The sequence below is a fragment of the Mizuhopecten yessoensis genome, unplaced genomic scaffold (genome assembly GCF_002113885.1).
Source record: "Mizuhopecten yessoensis strain PY_sf001 unplaced genomic scaffold, ASM211388v2 scaffold715735, whole genome shotgun sequence".
Taxonomy (NCBI): Eukaryota; Metazoa; Mollusca; class Bivalvia; order Pectinida; family Pectinidae; genus Mizuhopecten; species Mizuhopecten yessoensis.
The window spans coordinates 5,377-23,198 of NW_018479765.1; the positions used below are offsets into that span (position 1 = coordinate 5,377).

The 17,822-nt window shown below is 34.9% G+C and overlaps 1 protein-coding gene across 3 annotated transcripts in view; it reads left to right on the forward strand.

The window, feature by feature from the left end:
- LOC110441221 overlaps positions 1–17,822 on the forward strand; it is a 37,564-nt gene that overhangs the window by 3,760 nt on the left and 15,982 nt on the right. For all 3 annotated transcript variants that reach the window (XM_021484327.1, XM_021484326.1, XM_021484328.1), the window contains one exon: positions 16,572–16,628. In XM_021484327.1, coding sequence (XP_021340002.1) covers positions 16,601–16,628 — 28 coding nt within the window. In that variant the 5' untranslated portion in view covers positions 16,572–16,600. The remainder of the gene's footprint in view (positions 1–16,571; positions 16,629–17,822) is intronic.

Genomic DNA, 17,822 nt, shown 5'->3' on the forward strand with positions numbered 1-17,822 from the left:
AGTATTTAAATAGTTATGTTGTACGTTTTATGTTTACGTATGTTTCCCACTATAGTGAAGGATTTATTATGGGCTCCACAGCCGCAAAATTTCAATAACCCACGTGTTAATATTAAATAAACCGATACGGCATCCAGTAATTAGTACAACATTTGGTAATCGTTATTGATAAAGTATATGTGATGTTAACGTTGATATAAGATAAATTCTAGATACTAAACATGTAGCCCTTATCACATACACAGCGACAATGTGCTTTTTAGAAAATATATTTGATTTCAGAAACCGGTCAACACTTCTAATTAAAATTTCGTATAACAATACGACATATCAGCTGCTTCTCGGCTCGGCTAGGGATATTTTCTCTTTAGCTCATTCGAAACAAACTAGAAATATAAACAAATCTTTTATTTATTTTACAACAGTTATGAAACAAAAAGGTTTTTGATGTTGGTCGAGAAAATGCATGTGATCAGGCAGTTGACCCCATACCTTTTAAAGCCCGGCCGGAGGGTTGAACCCTGGCCGTGTTAGTCAAAGTATTCACTGCATCAGGCTAGTAAACCAGAGGTTACAGGTTCGAGCTCTGGTGGAGACATTGGCAATGATTAATTTTAATTGAGAATATCAGTCTACGCAAGTATAGCACATCGCCCGACGTACAGTTACAATATTCACGCAAAGTACCTTATTTATATTTCACCTCACATGGATGGATGAATATCACATAAAACACTAATATATGTAACAATCTAGGGCGTTATCAACTGTGACACAAAATCACCCCATTAGAGATAACACGCCTGTCATAGATAACAAGGTATTCCTAACGGGTGTGATTGGTATGAGTATGAGTAATGACCTTGTACTGAATGATACCGGCTTGGTAATCGAAAAGGAAATAGACATTCTCGGTATATGCTTTAAGTATAGCTGTTCATAGATACAGTTATCTTTACTGATGATAGACAGACAGTCGAAACCGTATGTTGATAATAGTGTTTTGAACCGAAATGGTAAAACCAGATAGAAGGTAAGGTCATCTCAAATTTCGTATTAAAGTTGTTGTTTTTTGTTGGCAATGGTGTAGATTGGGGTATTTCATCACTTAAAACCACCAGATATGTTTTCGGCTGCAAACGGATCAACATATATGAGTTTAATATATTCAGGATTTCGTTTTAAGAATGTCACTTTAACAAAAGGAAGAAAATGTCGTTTATAGAATATTGACTTCAAATCTGGAAAAAAAGGATACAAAGATGAATTGATAACGACGATTAAAACGGTTCAACCTTTATGAGATGATTGGTTGTTTAAATAACCTTTCGTTCGTCGCCCTTTTTCTCATGACGCAATGGAGAAATAGATTTTTATTTTAGTTGTAAGTCCCCCTTGGTACTGAGATGAGTATGTTGATTTTATAGTTTGACACGAAAACAAGATGACTTTGGACTTGACAATCAATGTTTGTAATTATTATTGTTATTTATGATAATGAATTGAAGTATCTTCTTAAGCTAATCTGATCTGCTGGTTCTTTGTTATGTAGAATATCAAATTATTCGTGTTTTTCTTTATATAGTATTATAAAATAAGTATGCTAGTACATAAGTCGAACGACTGCCCGACTTTGAGAGGATAATATCGCAAACAGCCGTTTAAATATTTGATGAAAAGTTTGACAAGAAACTGTTGAAATGAATTTATCCAAAATTAAGAGAACAGGATCAAAGGGAAAACTGCCTATCAGTATAAATATAATACCGCACTTTATAGTGGTATGCTTTCAAACACTTAGTGAGGAAAAATCGGTAAAAAAAATCAACCTTTTTATTTTCCAAAATGCACGTCAGAACAAATTAGTTTAAGAAAATGCATGACATGCTTAAATTTTATCTTATCAACATCATCATTACGTCAATTATAAAACAAAATATATTTAGAACCATTTTTATTCTTACAAAATATGACAATAACCGTGTTGATATTCCTGAATTAAAATCCGCGCATTACTATTGTACATGATTTTAGATGTTTAGTTGCGTATTTATGACATCGACATATAACTTACGTGATGCGTAATGTCAGATCTGATGAGCGTGAGTAGAGATTGTATCGTATCGACTAAAAAATCAGAAGATGTCGTAGTGTATTCGTGTTTCTGTTTCCTGGGTTCCCCTGTAGATTAGGATAATATAGATATGTATAAAGTTGAGTAAGAATGACGTTACCATACATATCTATAACTGCGAGTGATGTGCGAACTGATATACACGGAAGTGTTATATTCATTCACTGCTGATTTTGAGAACAGTTATCGTTCAATAACATGGTCGCTGTAAGTCTTTGTTGTTATTTTTCGTATTGTCTATATACAATGTACACACTTTTGTTGACGCTGTCATACATTTGTCTCTTAAAAAATCTTGAATTTTTGACACAAACGTAACTTTTCTAAATACAATCCATTAAAATTATATCTTTCGTATAATCTATTTACACTATTTTGGTGACGCTGTTGTACATTAGTGTCTATGTAATCAATCATAAATATACCAGAAACGATTTGGCTGAAAAAATAATATATCGATTATTTATCTGAGAGAGAACACATCTTATGTATGTATTCTACAAATGATGCTCCTTTGACCGTGGTCATCTAAAAACAAACTTTTCTATTTTATTATTCCTGACGGGAAAATTAATAGTATGAATAGTTATGTCTTAGAACGTCTGCGTAAATTTAAGAAGATATAGTATTTGAATAAAAATGTTAACCTTGGGTCAATTTAACGATTATGGTCTCCATGATTTATAAAATGATTTTTGTACAAAAACGAATTAATTTCTGACATAAGAGTAACTTTTCTAAATACAATCCATAAATAGCAAAGGTTAAATGTTGGTGAAAATAGTCTAAAATCAGAATCGAATTTTTAATATATAATTTTGTGTACGATTTACCCATATAAACAGATTTACCATTGAACTTTACATTGAAAGAGATAAAGGCATACACTATGCTACTGTCTTGTGTAACTTTAAATACCTATACGCTTTTGTTTTTAGGATTCAAAAGTTGAAATTATTTATTTACCACAAAATGGGCTTAACACATACAGTTTTTATGACATATGACATGCCATAATATATCTTATCAGCATGGTGAGTACGTTATTGTTAAACAAATTACATCAATAGATAATCATTAATCACTTTTACCTAAACTATCATCATTGACTGAAAACTAAACCAAACCACCCGGTGTTATTTTACTATGTCAAAATGTAAAAACAACCGTATTGATGTTCTTGATTTAAAATTCACGCATTATTATTATTTCTGGGAATTGATAGCTGATATTTTAAGAATTCTTGGAACTCATCTATATATTTCACATATATTGCAGCATATTAATTTTATCGACATCTAAGTTGTCGGACTATTGATTCCATTGTACCGTAGAGGCCTAATCTGTGTATCGACTTATTGGGAAAACATGCCCCATGGAGATTCAAAAATATATTGACAAAAACATCTATTTTTCTTTTATTTTCTGTACTCCATGCTACCTTGAACAAGAATATGATCCCTTAGAGTGACACCACCCTGCGAGCTGTCTGAAACTATTGTACCTGTACAGGTGAGGTCAGCCGTACCTGCAGAAGCGTGGCGGGCACGTTTTTTTAATCGGCCGGGAAACAGCTATAGACCTGCTTGACACACATCCTATTAGCAAACTTTTTTTTTTGCGATCTCTTTACGGACCATTTATAAGTTAGTTACATACACCCCGTATACCTGTTTCGCTGTGGCTGTCTCTCGTTTTCTCCATAGCCAATGCTGTTTGTAAGTTTACTTCGCTTCAACTGCAGTCCATGATGACTTGCGTCTGTACTATGATAACCAGCTGATGAATGTAGATGTGTGGAACACACTTCCGGGTTGGCCTCATACGAATCTTTTTACTGTTCTGCCCCACATAGCAAGCGCTGACATGCGGGCAAAAGTATAACCATCACACTAGTTTTGCTTTTCTTCACTTGTATTCAAGTAAACGCACATATGTACAATGTTCGAGTGTCGGGTGTGTGTCGAATGAATGTCAAATGAGTGGTAAAAAACTACAACAAACAAAAATGATTTTTTTTTTAACTATTTGCCTACTAATGGACAGATTTATAAACCACATTTCTGTATGACATCTTAAATTGTGTTCAATGACTCTATAGACTTCTAAACAAGATTTGTAGTTTAACCTGTTCTAACAATATGACAAACATCGATGGTTCACTACCAAAAAGTGTGACGATTGTGATATTCCGATCGTAATCTCCCCGTCTTGAATCCGACACACTTTCATGCAGAACCTGCAATGTTTACACATCGCTTGGTTTGGTATTGGTTACATTATGATCACTTATTAAAGACATGTAGACTTTCAAATATTAAAAGGTGACATCATTGACATAAAGTCGGAATAGTGATAGTTGTCCATGTTATAAACGAGAGATTTGGTACCAAGGTGCAATAGTGAGGACAGATACAGTCCAGATATCACAACTCTGTTCTTCGTTTTTTTCTTTCTAGTAACTCAATTTCCTGTGACAGACCAGAACCCCCGATCCACCGTAGTAGCAAACTTGATTTTTGTCCTCTATTAATTGTTTTCATGGAAATATATTATAGGGCGGGTGTCATACCAGATTCCATGTTATGACAAAAAAAAACGAAGTTCCCTTGTAACAGGCATGCCCAATTTGTATATATATATATATATATATATATAAATAGAAAAAACTCAACAACACCGTCTTTAGTACCTTCGTCTCTTCAAGGAGATTCTTCAGACTGTTTATTTGAAGCAGATATTATGACCTCACATAATAGTTCGCTATAGCGACGTCCGTTATATGCGTACCCGCCATAGCAATATCACAGCAATAAAAATAGATAATGATGGTCTCAATATATATATATATACTTTTGGGGTTGTGGGGATCTTCAGTTTTTTACCTAATTATGAAGATTTACCTTTATTATCCATATCTGGTATCCCCTCTGTCCCAAGGGTTTCCACAGTTATCATATATAAAATATTTCCTTTCGCCTTACAAATTCCAAACAAAATGTTGTTAAAAACTCCTTCAGCTGTACGGAAAGCGGAGAAAGGACTTTTGGTCCCCACGCCTTGGTTTTGCTTAGTTCAAGGATGTTTAGATCAAGTTTGGTTAAAAAACCTGCATTGGTACAAAAAGAAAACTACAATCATTATTTCTCTGATAAGCCCCTCTGCCTCAAGCAAGGCAAATATCTCTGCCATTGAAAGACTTTACTTTCCATTTGGACAATATTAAGTCAGTTTTGCCAACAATGCTTAAGCAAAAATCATTTTTCAAAATGTTAATTTTATTTTATATACTAGCGGAAAAAAAGAAACTGTGCATGCAGAGAATTGTTATAGAACAAGTATTACCAACTGTATATACATGAAAATTCACACACATGACCTTGTATGACACATACTCACTATCCGTGTGTCTTTGACAGTTTTTCCCGTGCAGTTTGCTCTCTATAGGCGTTGACCAGTTTGCACGTGTTTCTCGTCCAGCCATCCAATTCGACATTGAAAGTTTATTTTTCAACTGTTGGGTCACTCTGTTGAGACCAGTGAACAGTAAAAACATCATTATAACGTTTTCATTTGTGATTAATGCTATGCCGAGGCTCAATGAAAATGACCGCCTCCGGATTATTGGTATGCTTCAAGCTGGTATGGGCCAAGCCGTTGTCTCTACACGTTTTCATGTCCATCGAAACACAATCCGGGATTTGTGGAGACGACATCAACAGTTTGGCCACGTCGGCGATCGACCTCGTGTGACGTGTGACGTCACGTCAACAGGACAACCATATTCGGCTTGTCCATTTGATAAATCGCTTCCAAACGGCATGTTTGAATGCACGGACAATCCCTCGGTTGCTACCAATAAGCCCGATAACTGTACTGAACCGATTGCGTGAATGAGCTATCCGTCCGCGACGTACTGCAATCCGCCCAGTTCTTCTGCAACGTCATCGTGTAGCACGTCTGGACTGGTGCAGAAGGCATCTGCGATTTATTCGACGGGATAGGGCAGGCAATTTGTTTACGGACGAGTCGCGATTCCACCTGGATAGTAGTGACGGCCGTTCCAGAGTGTATCGTCGCGTTGGATAACGTTTCCGTGACGCGTGTGTGGTCAACGACGTTTTTTTCCGGCGGAGGCAGCGTTATGATTTGGGGCGGCATCACAGCCAACGGGAGCACGCCTCTGGTGGTTGTTAAGGGGAATTTGAACGCGCTACGTTACTGTGACGAGATCCTCCGGACCCACGTCGTTCCTTTCGTGCAAGGGCAGCAACGTCACATTACGCTACAGCAGGACAATGCCAGGCCACACACAGCTCGTGTCGCTATGGACTTTCTGGCCCAGCAGAACGTTGACGTGTTGCCCTGGCCTACTGTATATCCCGATCTGTCGCCCATTGAACACGTCTGGGATGAAATGAAGCGCAGATTACGAGCATTACTTAATCAACCGGTGTCGTTGGCTGATTTGGCTGCAGCGTTGGTACAGATCTGGAATGCATTCCAACAAGCATTCTTGAACTGTCTGATCGGCTCCATGCGTCGACGTTGCCAGGTTTGCATTCAGGCAAACGGTGGGCATACGAGGTATTAACTTTGTGAACTCAGTGTTGACCCCTGCTGTGTTTACGTCATTCCTGAGCGGAACTTATTGATTCTATAACGTGGAAAATGGAATGCAACTGTTAATAAATAACAAATTAATTGTCCCTGAAAACCTTGTTGTCTTGTTGCCTACGTCATACACATATTTTAGGCATGCACAGTTTCTTTTTCCTATAGTATATAATACTTAATCAAAAAAAAAAAATATCTTCTCCATATCTCAAACTAATTTCGTACATGTAGTTACATATACCCGTTAACATNAAAAAAAAAAATATATCTTCTCCATATCTCAAACTAATTCCGTACATGTAGTTACATATACCCGTTAACATAGAAGTAGTTAATGGATATAAGTAGCACACACAAAGCGAAGTTTGTCGAGGTACACATAATGAAATATGCACTGACTATTTCTATTGAGAAAGTGAATATAGGTAAGGGTAAAGTAATGTGTATCATTTTGTCATAGTAAATGACTACTAATAGAAATAAATAGATTTAGGAATAATATGAAAAGGAAAAGCCTTAAAAGAGCGAAGCATTTGTTGATCTCTGATATTTACTGATTCAGAATGAGATAATACTGATTTCAGAATGAGGTAAGGTAAAATTTATCTAAAGTCGGCTAGTCGAGGGATAACAATAAAACATAAATTCTAATGAGATTAAGACCGACATAACAATAGGGGAGATCGGGGCAAATTCGGCCCTTTTTTAAAGTCCATTTTGTGAAGTATGCCAGCACGTCCGTTTTTGAACATTATTTAATGTTCCCTATCGGATGATTGGATGGCCGAAAGAACCCCGCCATGGGATAAGTTCGGACAGGCATTCGAGTAAATTTGGCCCCATTGGAATCAGTTTAATTATGACGTTATAAAGCATGCAACGTCAGTTTTTACCGCCAATTTTACGATTTTTTATGTGTTACATGGGCCGAACTTGCCACGGTATCATTGGCCGAAACTGTCTTTTTTTCTCCTGTATAGTAATTTTCAATTAGAGTTTTCCTCGCCATTTTTTCGTGTGAATGCCCAGCCAACTAGCCAACTTAACTGCTAAGGTCTTTAAAGTTGTAAATATTAGCTAAAAAACAAAAATATCAGTGGTGGCCAAACTTGTCCCGGTCTCCCGTATGTATTTTTTTTTTGTATCGTTGATGATCGGTAAAAAGGTATTCGCAATATAATTTGTGCATCAATGACGTCATTTTCAAAGCTAAAGTAGATATTTGTTCTTTTCCGTAACGTATATGATTGGTCGGTTGGCGCAGTGGATAGCGCGCTCGTCTTCACCAAGATGACCGGATTCAATCCCGGTCACCTACCCGACCACGCGGGTTTATCCTGATACTCCATCTTCCTCCTACATTAAGAATTAATTCCGTCAGGGCACAATTATTGTTGATTTCGACATAAATAAATTATCCATTGTTTATGAGTGGTGATGCATACATATATTATGTAAAGACGATAACCAGACTTTCAAAAATGTTAATTATTTCGTTCATATTCTTAACAAATCGAAATCAAAAGCTGATGAAATTTTAGACGATGAAAAATAAATGTACACGTTGACCTATTGGTTTAACGCGGCTCTTTTAGAAAATATCTCCCGGTAGAAATTTTAACAGAACATGGTTGATGACAAAAACGATCTTCAGAAAACATCCGCGTTTTTACTTATTGTGCCTGTGGCAAAAACTGAAATTAAATAGTCATGAAGCACCGACAAAGAGATAAATGCAACGGACATCAGTTCCAGGATTTTCCGGTTATTTTTCATCCTTCCGGAAATAACCGATGAAGGCCGATGGAGTGTGACGTGCTTGTGTCGTCATAGTATCATGGTATTGTGAGGGAGAGGCACTCTTTGTTTTCAATTTCTAATGATTATAGTTTGCTTGTAAACACTGTATAAACAACAAAGACATTTATGTCTGCACCTTCATGTGATTAAATCAATGGGATTTTAGTTGTGTGCTGTGCAGTCAGTTACATTAAAGAAGTCGTGCCAAAGGCGACAATTTTGTTGTTGTTTTCTTATGTTTTTCCTCTCAGATATTTCACCAAATGTAAGCATACATGTTAATTATTCTGTAAAACATTGACAAAAATCTATTTTCAATTCAATAATTTCTTCATTAGTTTAGAAGTGTCAACGAAATATTAAAAAAATGGTAACACATCGGTTCTATCAATGGCAATCTACAGTCCTTGTCTTAGCAACTTTAGAATGCTGTAACTCCAACCGATATCATTTTCAAAACATGTGACTGCAAAATTTACTTACTTTCAATTTAACCTAATCACTCTTGATATTTTTGATTTCTCCGAAAATCAAACATTCCTTTAATCGAGAATGAATGTGTCTGTAGAAGAGTCTTATTGAGAAAAATATAAAACTGCGAAGTTCGTTTCTGCTTTAAAAAAAAAAGTTTTTACATATTCAGATATGATAACTAAAGTATCCAAGAAAAACGATTAAATATGAATAATTTAATCTTGCTTGTTACAAGAATTTTCATTGGTTTAAAAATTTATGTTATCAGCCCATAGCGTAAAAAAATGACGTCGCTGTTTATAACGTCGCTTTTGATTGGCTAAAACAGCGGCGTAATAATTTCTAAGAGAAAAGAGACCATCAATGAAAGCGGATTTCCACAGGGATTGTGGATAGTAGATTAAATTATAAGGATTGACTTCCATATATTTTTCATGTTATGAAGCTATAACACAGAAAACCGGAATGTACTCTCATCATAAACCGCTTCGCGATTTATTTAAAGTGCGGTTTTTTGTGTTATAGCTCCATAACATGAAAAATATATTCAAGTTAATCCTTAAATAATGACTATTAATATAATTTATATCTTCGACTGAACACTGTGATAAGTATTAGATAAAAGTCAAAAAACATCGTAAAATAAGTTCTGAGTAAGCAATTTCCTTTCAATAAGTAATTCTATTCATTTCTGTTTAATTAGATGCATCAGAGCTTTATCTTATGCATCTTTCGGTTATATAAACTTTGTTTATCTTATAACAATTATGACACAAGTTATTTCGACTTATATTTATAATTCTTGTTTGCCCGACTGTTATCTAAGTTATGAATCGCAGAACATTAAATCAACAAATTAACTTTGATTAAAAATCTGAAAATAGTTGTATTTTTCGATTCGATTGTCGTAATGATATAATATATATATAACTTTGATGCTTATATACACGTTTTTGTAAGCAGGTTTTGAAGATTACTAAATATTACGACAGATAACAAGTCCCGTAAAATTAACAGGAGTTTTATCACTTGACTCCGATTACCAGTCAATACCAACATAGTCTCGGTATGTTTGCCTTAGTTGTATCATTTATTACTGATTTACTACTTACTTATTAACTTGTGTACCACTCATGGCCAGAGAAATATTACAACAAACTCGATCAATAGTAACACGATTACCCCTACTCGGTTATTGTTATATTGGCTGAATTTCAAACTTGGCTTTATATGGAAAATGTGCTAAATCGGATGCATCTGATGTTCGGAAAAGGTCAGAGGTATTGTTTAACTTTTCTGTACCATTCGATTTATATTGTTCTTGCCGTAGATTTATTGTATTCCCTATGTGGAAAAACGTGATTTATGTCAGTGAGTATTCAGTGTCGTCCATCAACAATAGGCAAACGGTCGTGTACTTTACTGGAGAGCCCATTATCATAACTGTATGCATGTCCATCGCACAAGAATATAAACATAATCAGTGGGAATATCTTTCCCATGCTTTCATCAAAATCTTTGAAGCATTAATATCTCGGCTGAATCAATAATTATCGGTTATAATTAAAGATAGTGTTTGTTAATTATTTAACATTTTAATTCAAATGTTTCTTAGATGAATTCATTTGTGTTATATGACTCCTCTTAATTAGGTTAATAAAACTATCCTGAATCAGGTGATTTCATGTTGACCCAGTTATTAAGCCTCGGTATGTTATATTACTCCCCCGCCTTGGGCTGATTTGACAGACCTTTGGCTAATACTTGGGCCAATATGAAATCAGCTTATTAACAACACTGAAGTATCTACAATGTCTCGTTATACGAGGCACAGTGGTATCGCCTAACAGCACCACACACCTTGTATAACACCCGATTTCCGTTGTTTTTTTTAAACAGTTGTGGTATGCAACTATGTAGTTCCAGACATATCTGAGTTTTTAGAGGTATTTGGTTTTATTTGTGTACTCTCAAAGATAAAACCTACGATAAAGGATACAATTGTGATGTTAAGTGCATGCATGTTTTATAAAGGATGCATGAATTAACTTGTGTACCACTCATGGCCAGAGAAATATTACAACAGACGCGCTCGTCTTCACCAAGATGGCCGGATTCAATCCCGGTTACCTGCCCGACCATGCGGATTTTCTCCGGATACTCTGGCTTCCTCCCAAGAAGAATGATTGAAATAAGTTGGGGAAAAACTGTTTTGTAATTGCTATTATATATTTGACGATAATTCTATAAAAGGAAATGTAGAGATGTTAGTTAAAAAATGAAATTAAAAAAGAAAACATTATAATACTATGATGTAACTGAGATTGTCGTTATATCGATATTTAAAATTCCTGTTCTATCCTGAAACACCGGATTGAATTTCAAGTTTTGTAACTGTCACTGAGGTTTGCCAGGTAATGATGCCAAATAAAATTAAACAGTTTATGTGTGTATAACTAGTTATAAATCGGCATGCATTGTAAAAAAAGTAATACGTTGCTGAAAAAGGGCGTTGCACTTGTGTTGGCTGTCTGGAAAATTATTATTAATTTCGTCATAAATGCATTTTCCATTGATTCTTTTATGAGTGGTGATGCATAAATAATGTAAAGACTATATCTAGACTTTAAAAACTTTCAATTATTTCGTTCATAATCTCAACAAATTAAAATCAAAATCTGATGAAATTTAAGACGATGAAAAATAAATGTATACGTTGACCTATTGATGTAATGCGGCTCTTTTTAAAAATATCTCCCGGTAGAAATTTTAACAGAACATGGTTGATGACATAAAGGATCTTCAGGAAACATCCGCGTTTTTACTTTTTACTTTTGCTGTGGCAAAAACTGAAATTAAAAAGTCATGAAGCATCGACAAAGAGGTAAATGCAATAGCTATCAGTTCCAAGATTTCCCGGTTATTTTTCATCCTTCCGGAAATAACCGATGAAGGCCGATGGAGTGTGACGTGCTTGTGACGTCATAGTATGATAATCTCTGAACGACGTTTCATTCCTGCTAGTATCTAAATGTATGTAATAGATTTTTTTCATTCAGAATGTATATTAGTTTTTACCTTAATAAATAACTAATAAAACATGGGTATTGTTTTCACTATATGAAGATGTTCATGCATGGGTTAAAAACAATTGTCTTTTGCTTCAAGGAGACACTTCCTGTTTCCCCACTGGACGTCTTCTTCCGGATGATTTTTTTTAAAGGCAAGGTCTAGAAAGGGGAAGCAACTCTGTTTACGCACACATGTGTTACCATTTTAAAAGCTTCGCTCGGACGCCTTCGCCGCCCGAGAGCTACGCTCTTATTACAATTTAAGTGTATGGGATAACGACAAGGTATTAAGTCATGTTATTTTTACACATTTTGTCACATTGCAGTAGCCATAGGATGTAACGAACTCTATTAACATTTAACACTTTCTATAGAAACAGATTGACACAGAAACAAAAATCTCAATCACCTTGATCGATCGATATATCAATGCTTTGTATTTCTAATGATTACTCTATGTGTAAAGCTAGTCCCCGGTGCTTACCGCGATACATGAAATACTAGCTCAATTTTGAGGATTAAAAACATTCTGAGGTCGTTTAGCTCTTGATTAACACAAGGAGAGGCAGTATTTATTTCAACTCAGTTTGTCGATGAGAAAGTCAAACAACGTACATATTTTGCTGCAACAAACGGCCCTTTTGACCATTTATAATTATTGTCTTTCCATTGTACCAGTACACTGTTCATGCACCAGTATTCCCGATTTTGAGCTAGAATTTCACTTTTGTCAATACCTTGGTATTCTTATATGTTTTTTGCTGTTACTCTATAGTTTCCTTTGACCACTGCCTGCAAGATTTTACCGAAACAGAATATGATAATATTTGGTGTTTGTTTCATATTTTTCGTTTTGTTCTTGTTTAAATCATTATTTATTGAAATAGAAATTTTAATAAAGTGATTTTTGCTTAAATATTTATAAGAGAGCTGCTATTTTCTTTATGGTTCATTTTCGCGGAAAAAAATAATTAAGATCGTTATAAGTTAATTGTAATCGGGTTAAGTGTTATACATCGGTGTTAAAGTTATGACATGTAAGTGACGTGACCATTAAGATTGGCTCATTAGTATCCTTATCATCCGAGGACACCTTCTTAGTATGAGCCAGGCTGTTAAAATGTTATACATGTATTTCAATTCCTATTCTACCTGGACTCAATGCAACTACCAAATGTAACCTGTTTCATTTGCCGATGAATTTGACCTGATTAACATTGCCTGTGCGTATGATTTTGCGAAGGGAGATAAATGTTGACATGTTTAAACAAATATACCACTTGAGATTTCACATTTGTTTTGAAGCAACACAAGAAATTGTTCAAACTACCAAAAACGATCAATCAACAAAATATGATCAGCTAACGCTTGCTAGCGGTAGTGAAAAGTCATGTACTGCCCTTAAAATTCTCCTTCCAGCTACCCATTCTGCCTTGTGTAAGTAGGCAACCCCAGGTACATACAAACCGTCAACGTAAATCCACAGGGTTCGTTACAAATGTCTGAAATATACATATCATGCTATAACTGATATGGGTCACAGCAAACATAAACAAACATATAGATGTTTATTTGTCCTGTAACTCTTATCAGTATACAACATGTGTAAAAATGTATGTTTATTTGTCCTGTGACCCATATCAGTATAGCATATGTGTATTTCAGACATTTGTAACGAACTCCTGTAGGAGATCCATGTGGTCCCATCTTATATGAATTAATGCCGAACAGCCAACTGTTTCGTCCCTTCAAGCCACGTCTAGTTTCATGTGTAATTCGACATTCAATAACTGCAGCTTCACATTCCAGAAGGTGCAGAACCTCGAAAGTTGGCGGTTCTCCACTTCGAGCTAGTAAAAAGATGGCTGCCGTAGACTTTCAGCTGAGCCTGTGCACCGCGTCTAGACATTTTTCTTCGACGATGACACATTGGAAAATGTGATTGCTAATGAATTCATCGGCACAAATTAAATGAATTTAAAATATGGTTTTGTGTTTTGTTTCTACATAATTTGGCTGTATTAAACAATCAACGTAAACCATCATGCTGTATGACGGTCCTTCAATGACCGACTTTATTCTTTTACATTACGTCAACACGTAGACTTGCACAAGCTCCAGAATCTGGGACAAACGATCCGAATGGATTTCACAAGTTTCAATTATTGAAAAAACGCGTTGATTGAAATATAAGTATTGAATCTTGCTTTGGTCGATTTATTGGGGTGATAAAAATTCACCGTTTTCTAATCATCTTTATAATAAAGCATATAAATATTTTACACATTTCACGGTAACCTAAATCGAACAGACTTGATAGGGGTTATCGTCCTTTCATCCATGAAAGCACCAATTAAGACTACTTAACAATATTAAATGTCATTCCATTATATATAATTGCATGAAATTCTCATATCCGTTTTTCCCATGTTGTTTATTGCACGATACACATGCCGATTCCATTTAAGACTTTATTCATGTCTTTTTAACTGGTTGTTTCATTCAAATTATTTGAAAGCCGTCTTTCTGGTATGAAAGCACTTCTAAGTATTTATTGCAAGCAAGTGGTTTTTGAGATAGTAACTAACCACAATGACTTCGAAAAATTCTAAACAATTCCTCAAATCAAATTTTCACGTTTGTCTACGTCTTAGATATGGTGTGTGTGTGTCGTATTACTAATCAGAGAACAAACTTAGCATGGAGGACATTGGGTAAGGAAAGTAATCCAGTCACGATAAATAAAAGGTGATTTTTAATAAATGTTTTTTTTATGCATGTTTTGTAAAATTCGTCCTAATTAACTTCCACGCTATTATAGTAAACTATAAACATTAAGTCTTGAAAAGAAAAGTCTATGAATAAGAAATTAGAAGAGACACTAAAATATCAATTAGCCTCTTCGTGTTTTATAAAGAAACCCGATATCAATTCCATTCTTAACATTCTACTTTTATAAAGTCCAAAGGCATACAATGCTCCAATAACCAAGCTTATACTTATATAATTTTTCCTTGCCAATGCCTTTTTACTAAACAAAACACCTTTTCTTGTGTATTGGAGTACAAGGACCAAAGTGCATCTCCTTGCCTATAACCAAATTTTCCCTTACAATACTAGTCTATACAACTTGGCGTATTCGACGCATGACATATCTGGCTTTGGGTCAGCCTAGGATGTCATACACACCTCTGATTGCTATAAACACTCTACTGAGCCTGTTTAATCTACATACCTTCATGTGATAAGTACTGTAGCTACTTCACAGTGGGATAAGAATGAAACTAACCAATATCTATGCCAAGTTGCATGCTTATCCAAAAATGCCTTGTATGTACAATCAGCCCTTTAAATTGCAAATAGACAGAACAATTGATATCACAATAAAATGGGTTAACTGTAACGATTAAACACACTCTTTATTTGAGGCAAGGAGACTTAAAATTACCAGCGAATTAAACTTCATATATCAAATTAATCATTTTACAGTAGTTGTGGTGGTAAATGCCACTTTTTATTTGTAATATAACTTTGATAAGTAAGAAAACAAATCAGGACATGGAACTCATTTAGGCCACAGGTGTTGAGCAAATATTATATGATATATATAATATACAATTTCAACTGTTAATATATTATACTTATTATAGCGTCTTGCATCTTTTGATCCATTTATATTTGAGAGATATTTGGAATAGCCAAGTTTGAGATGTGTCCAAAAGACATACCTCAGTATAAAAAAAGGAAAGTGTTTAATGAGTACGCATTTTATGTAAGTGTACTCAAATAAGTAAAGCTGTTAATTTTAAATCAAAATATGAATTAGAAAGGAGGTTATTGAGAAAACAAAACGACTTTTATTTGAAATTACCTTAACCAACTCCCTGCCCTAATCCCCCATCTAATATAAGCAATCTTTAAGTGACGATTGAATTTCTATAATTTTTCGTTCTTTTATATATGCCTGTTTACTTTACTCATGTTTTCAAAACCAGAAATGTTATTATTGTGGTTTTTATGCTCATTTTGAAAACATCAAATTGTTTTTGTGATTTACCCTCCCCCTTTTGGTACCCCCATAAACTCACTTTCAGTCAAACTTTTACCTTAGTTTTTCGGCATGTAATGCAATGGGACATCTTTGAACAAATTAAAGAGATGAAAATCCGAAAATACCGAAGCCCATAAAAGAGCCTTATAGACGCTCATCCTTTATCTTTATCATCAAAGGATATATTCTTTCTTGATATGAGTCATTTGTTGAAAGGATGTAAAAGCGTTAATATGTTTTTTTAAGTACAACAACTATAAATGTGAGAAAATTGAATGTCATACTTAGGTGATATTATTCTAATTCAAAAGACCAACATATACAGCAAATTGAGTGTTCGTTTAATAACAGCAAGCTTTCGTTTTTTTTGATAATCGTTCCGTGATGATATTGTGTTTTTATTTTCACACGTTTTCTTTTATAGAACGTTGGAAGGGTAGCGGTAATGTTAAAATGAAGAAACGAAAACTCGCAGACCTTGGTGAGTCTATTTCAGGAATGATATCCCAATAATGTCAGTGTATGTACACTTAACGGCTGATTGATTCAAAGATACTTATATATATTAGAACCGATCATTCCAACATTGTTATATTTGATTATTGCGTAAGGATACGTCCATACAAAATATGTGTCTCTATGTTTATGCGTGTCTGTTTCGAAACCTAAAAATTGTACATTATCGGCCAGATAATCTTTTCAGATAAGCTTGCTACGCTCGGACAGAAAAAAAATGATATACATTTACATAATATATTGATTTCAACATTAAGGTGGCAGTGCGTCAGAGACATAAACTATGTATTTGCTTTATACGAGCTTGGGGTTTCGCATCATATCATTCTTGAGTTTCAAATAAACTGCACACTGTTTATGTTGGAACAAATAACATGTTATTCACTGGTTCAGAGTACGTAACTTGCCACGCAATCTTTACAAAAGCACTCAGTTTACACGTCGAGATACTCGATGATGCCGTCGGCATAGTACCGTAATATGAGTGCCAATCGGCCATCGAAGGGATGCGTACTTAGGGAATCCAAGCGCCCGACAATTCAATAAACTTTTGCCAAAATAGTTTATGTTTTAAACATAGCATTACCTGACCATATCCAAATTTCCCACAGGAGTCCGATGTTCTGTCAAAAATGAATAGTAACAGTACATTGTAGTGCAAATAACTCCTACAGTATAATACAGTTATCTTCACAAGATAAAACAGTGTACAGAAATAGTGCGTTTTAAAATTTAAAAAAAATGTGTAACGTTAACAATTTCGTAACGAACCTCTCTTTCAATCCCTGTGTTGAAAACACCGCATCATGTTTCAATAATACTGATAACACATCTTGTGCTGTACATGTTTGATAGAGAAAACATCGCATTCCATCTTTTGCCGGTCAGAATCTATAAACAATGCATAGATATTATCACATTTTATTTGTATCACTTGTCCCCAATAACGGCGGGAAGCCCTAGGTCCTGTAAACTAAAAGGTTCATCTCGACACATATTACAAAACTGGCACAAGCTCATCTGAATCTGACTGATTGGGTTAGTCTAATATTACATCTGAGGGAGATAAAGCTTTGTAATAACCAACAAATATGTTTCAAACCTACAAATATACCAACATCATTCAAATCCGGCTGATCGGGTTAGTCAAGTGTTCTAC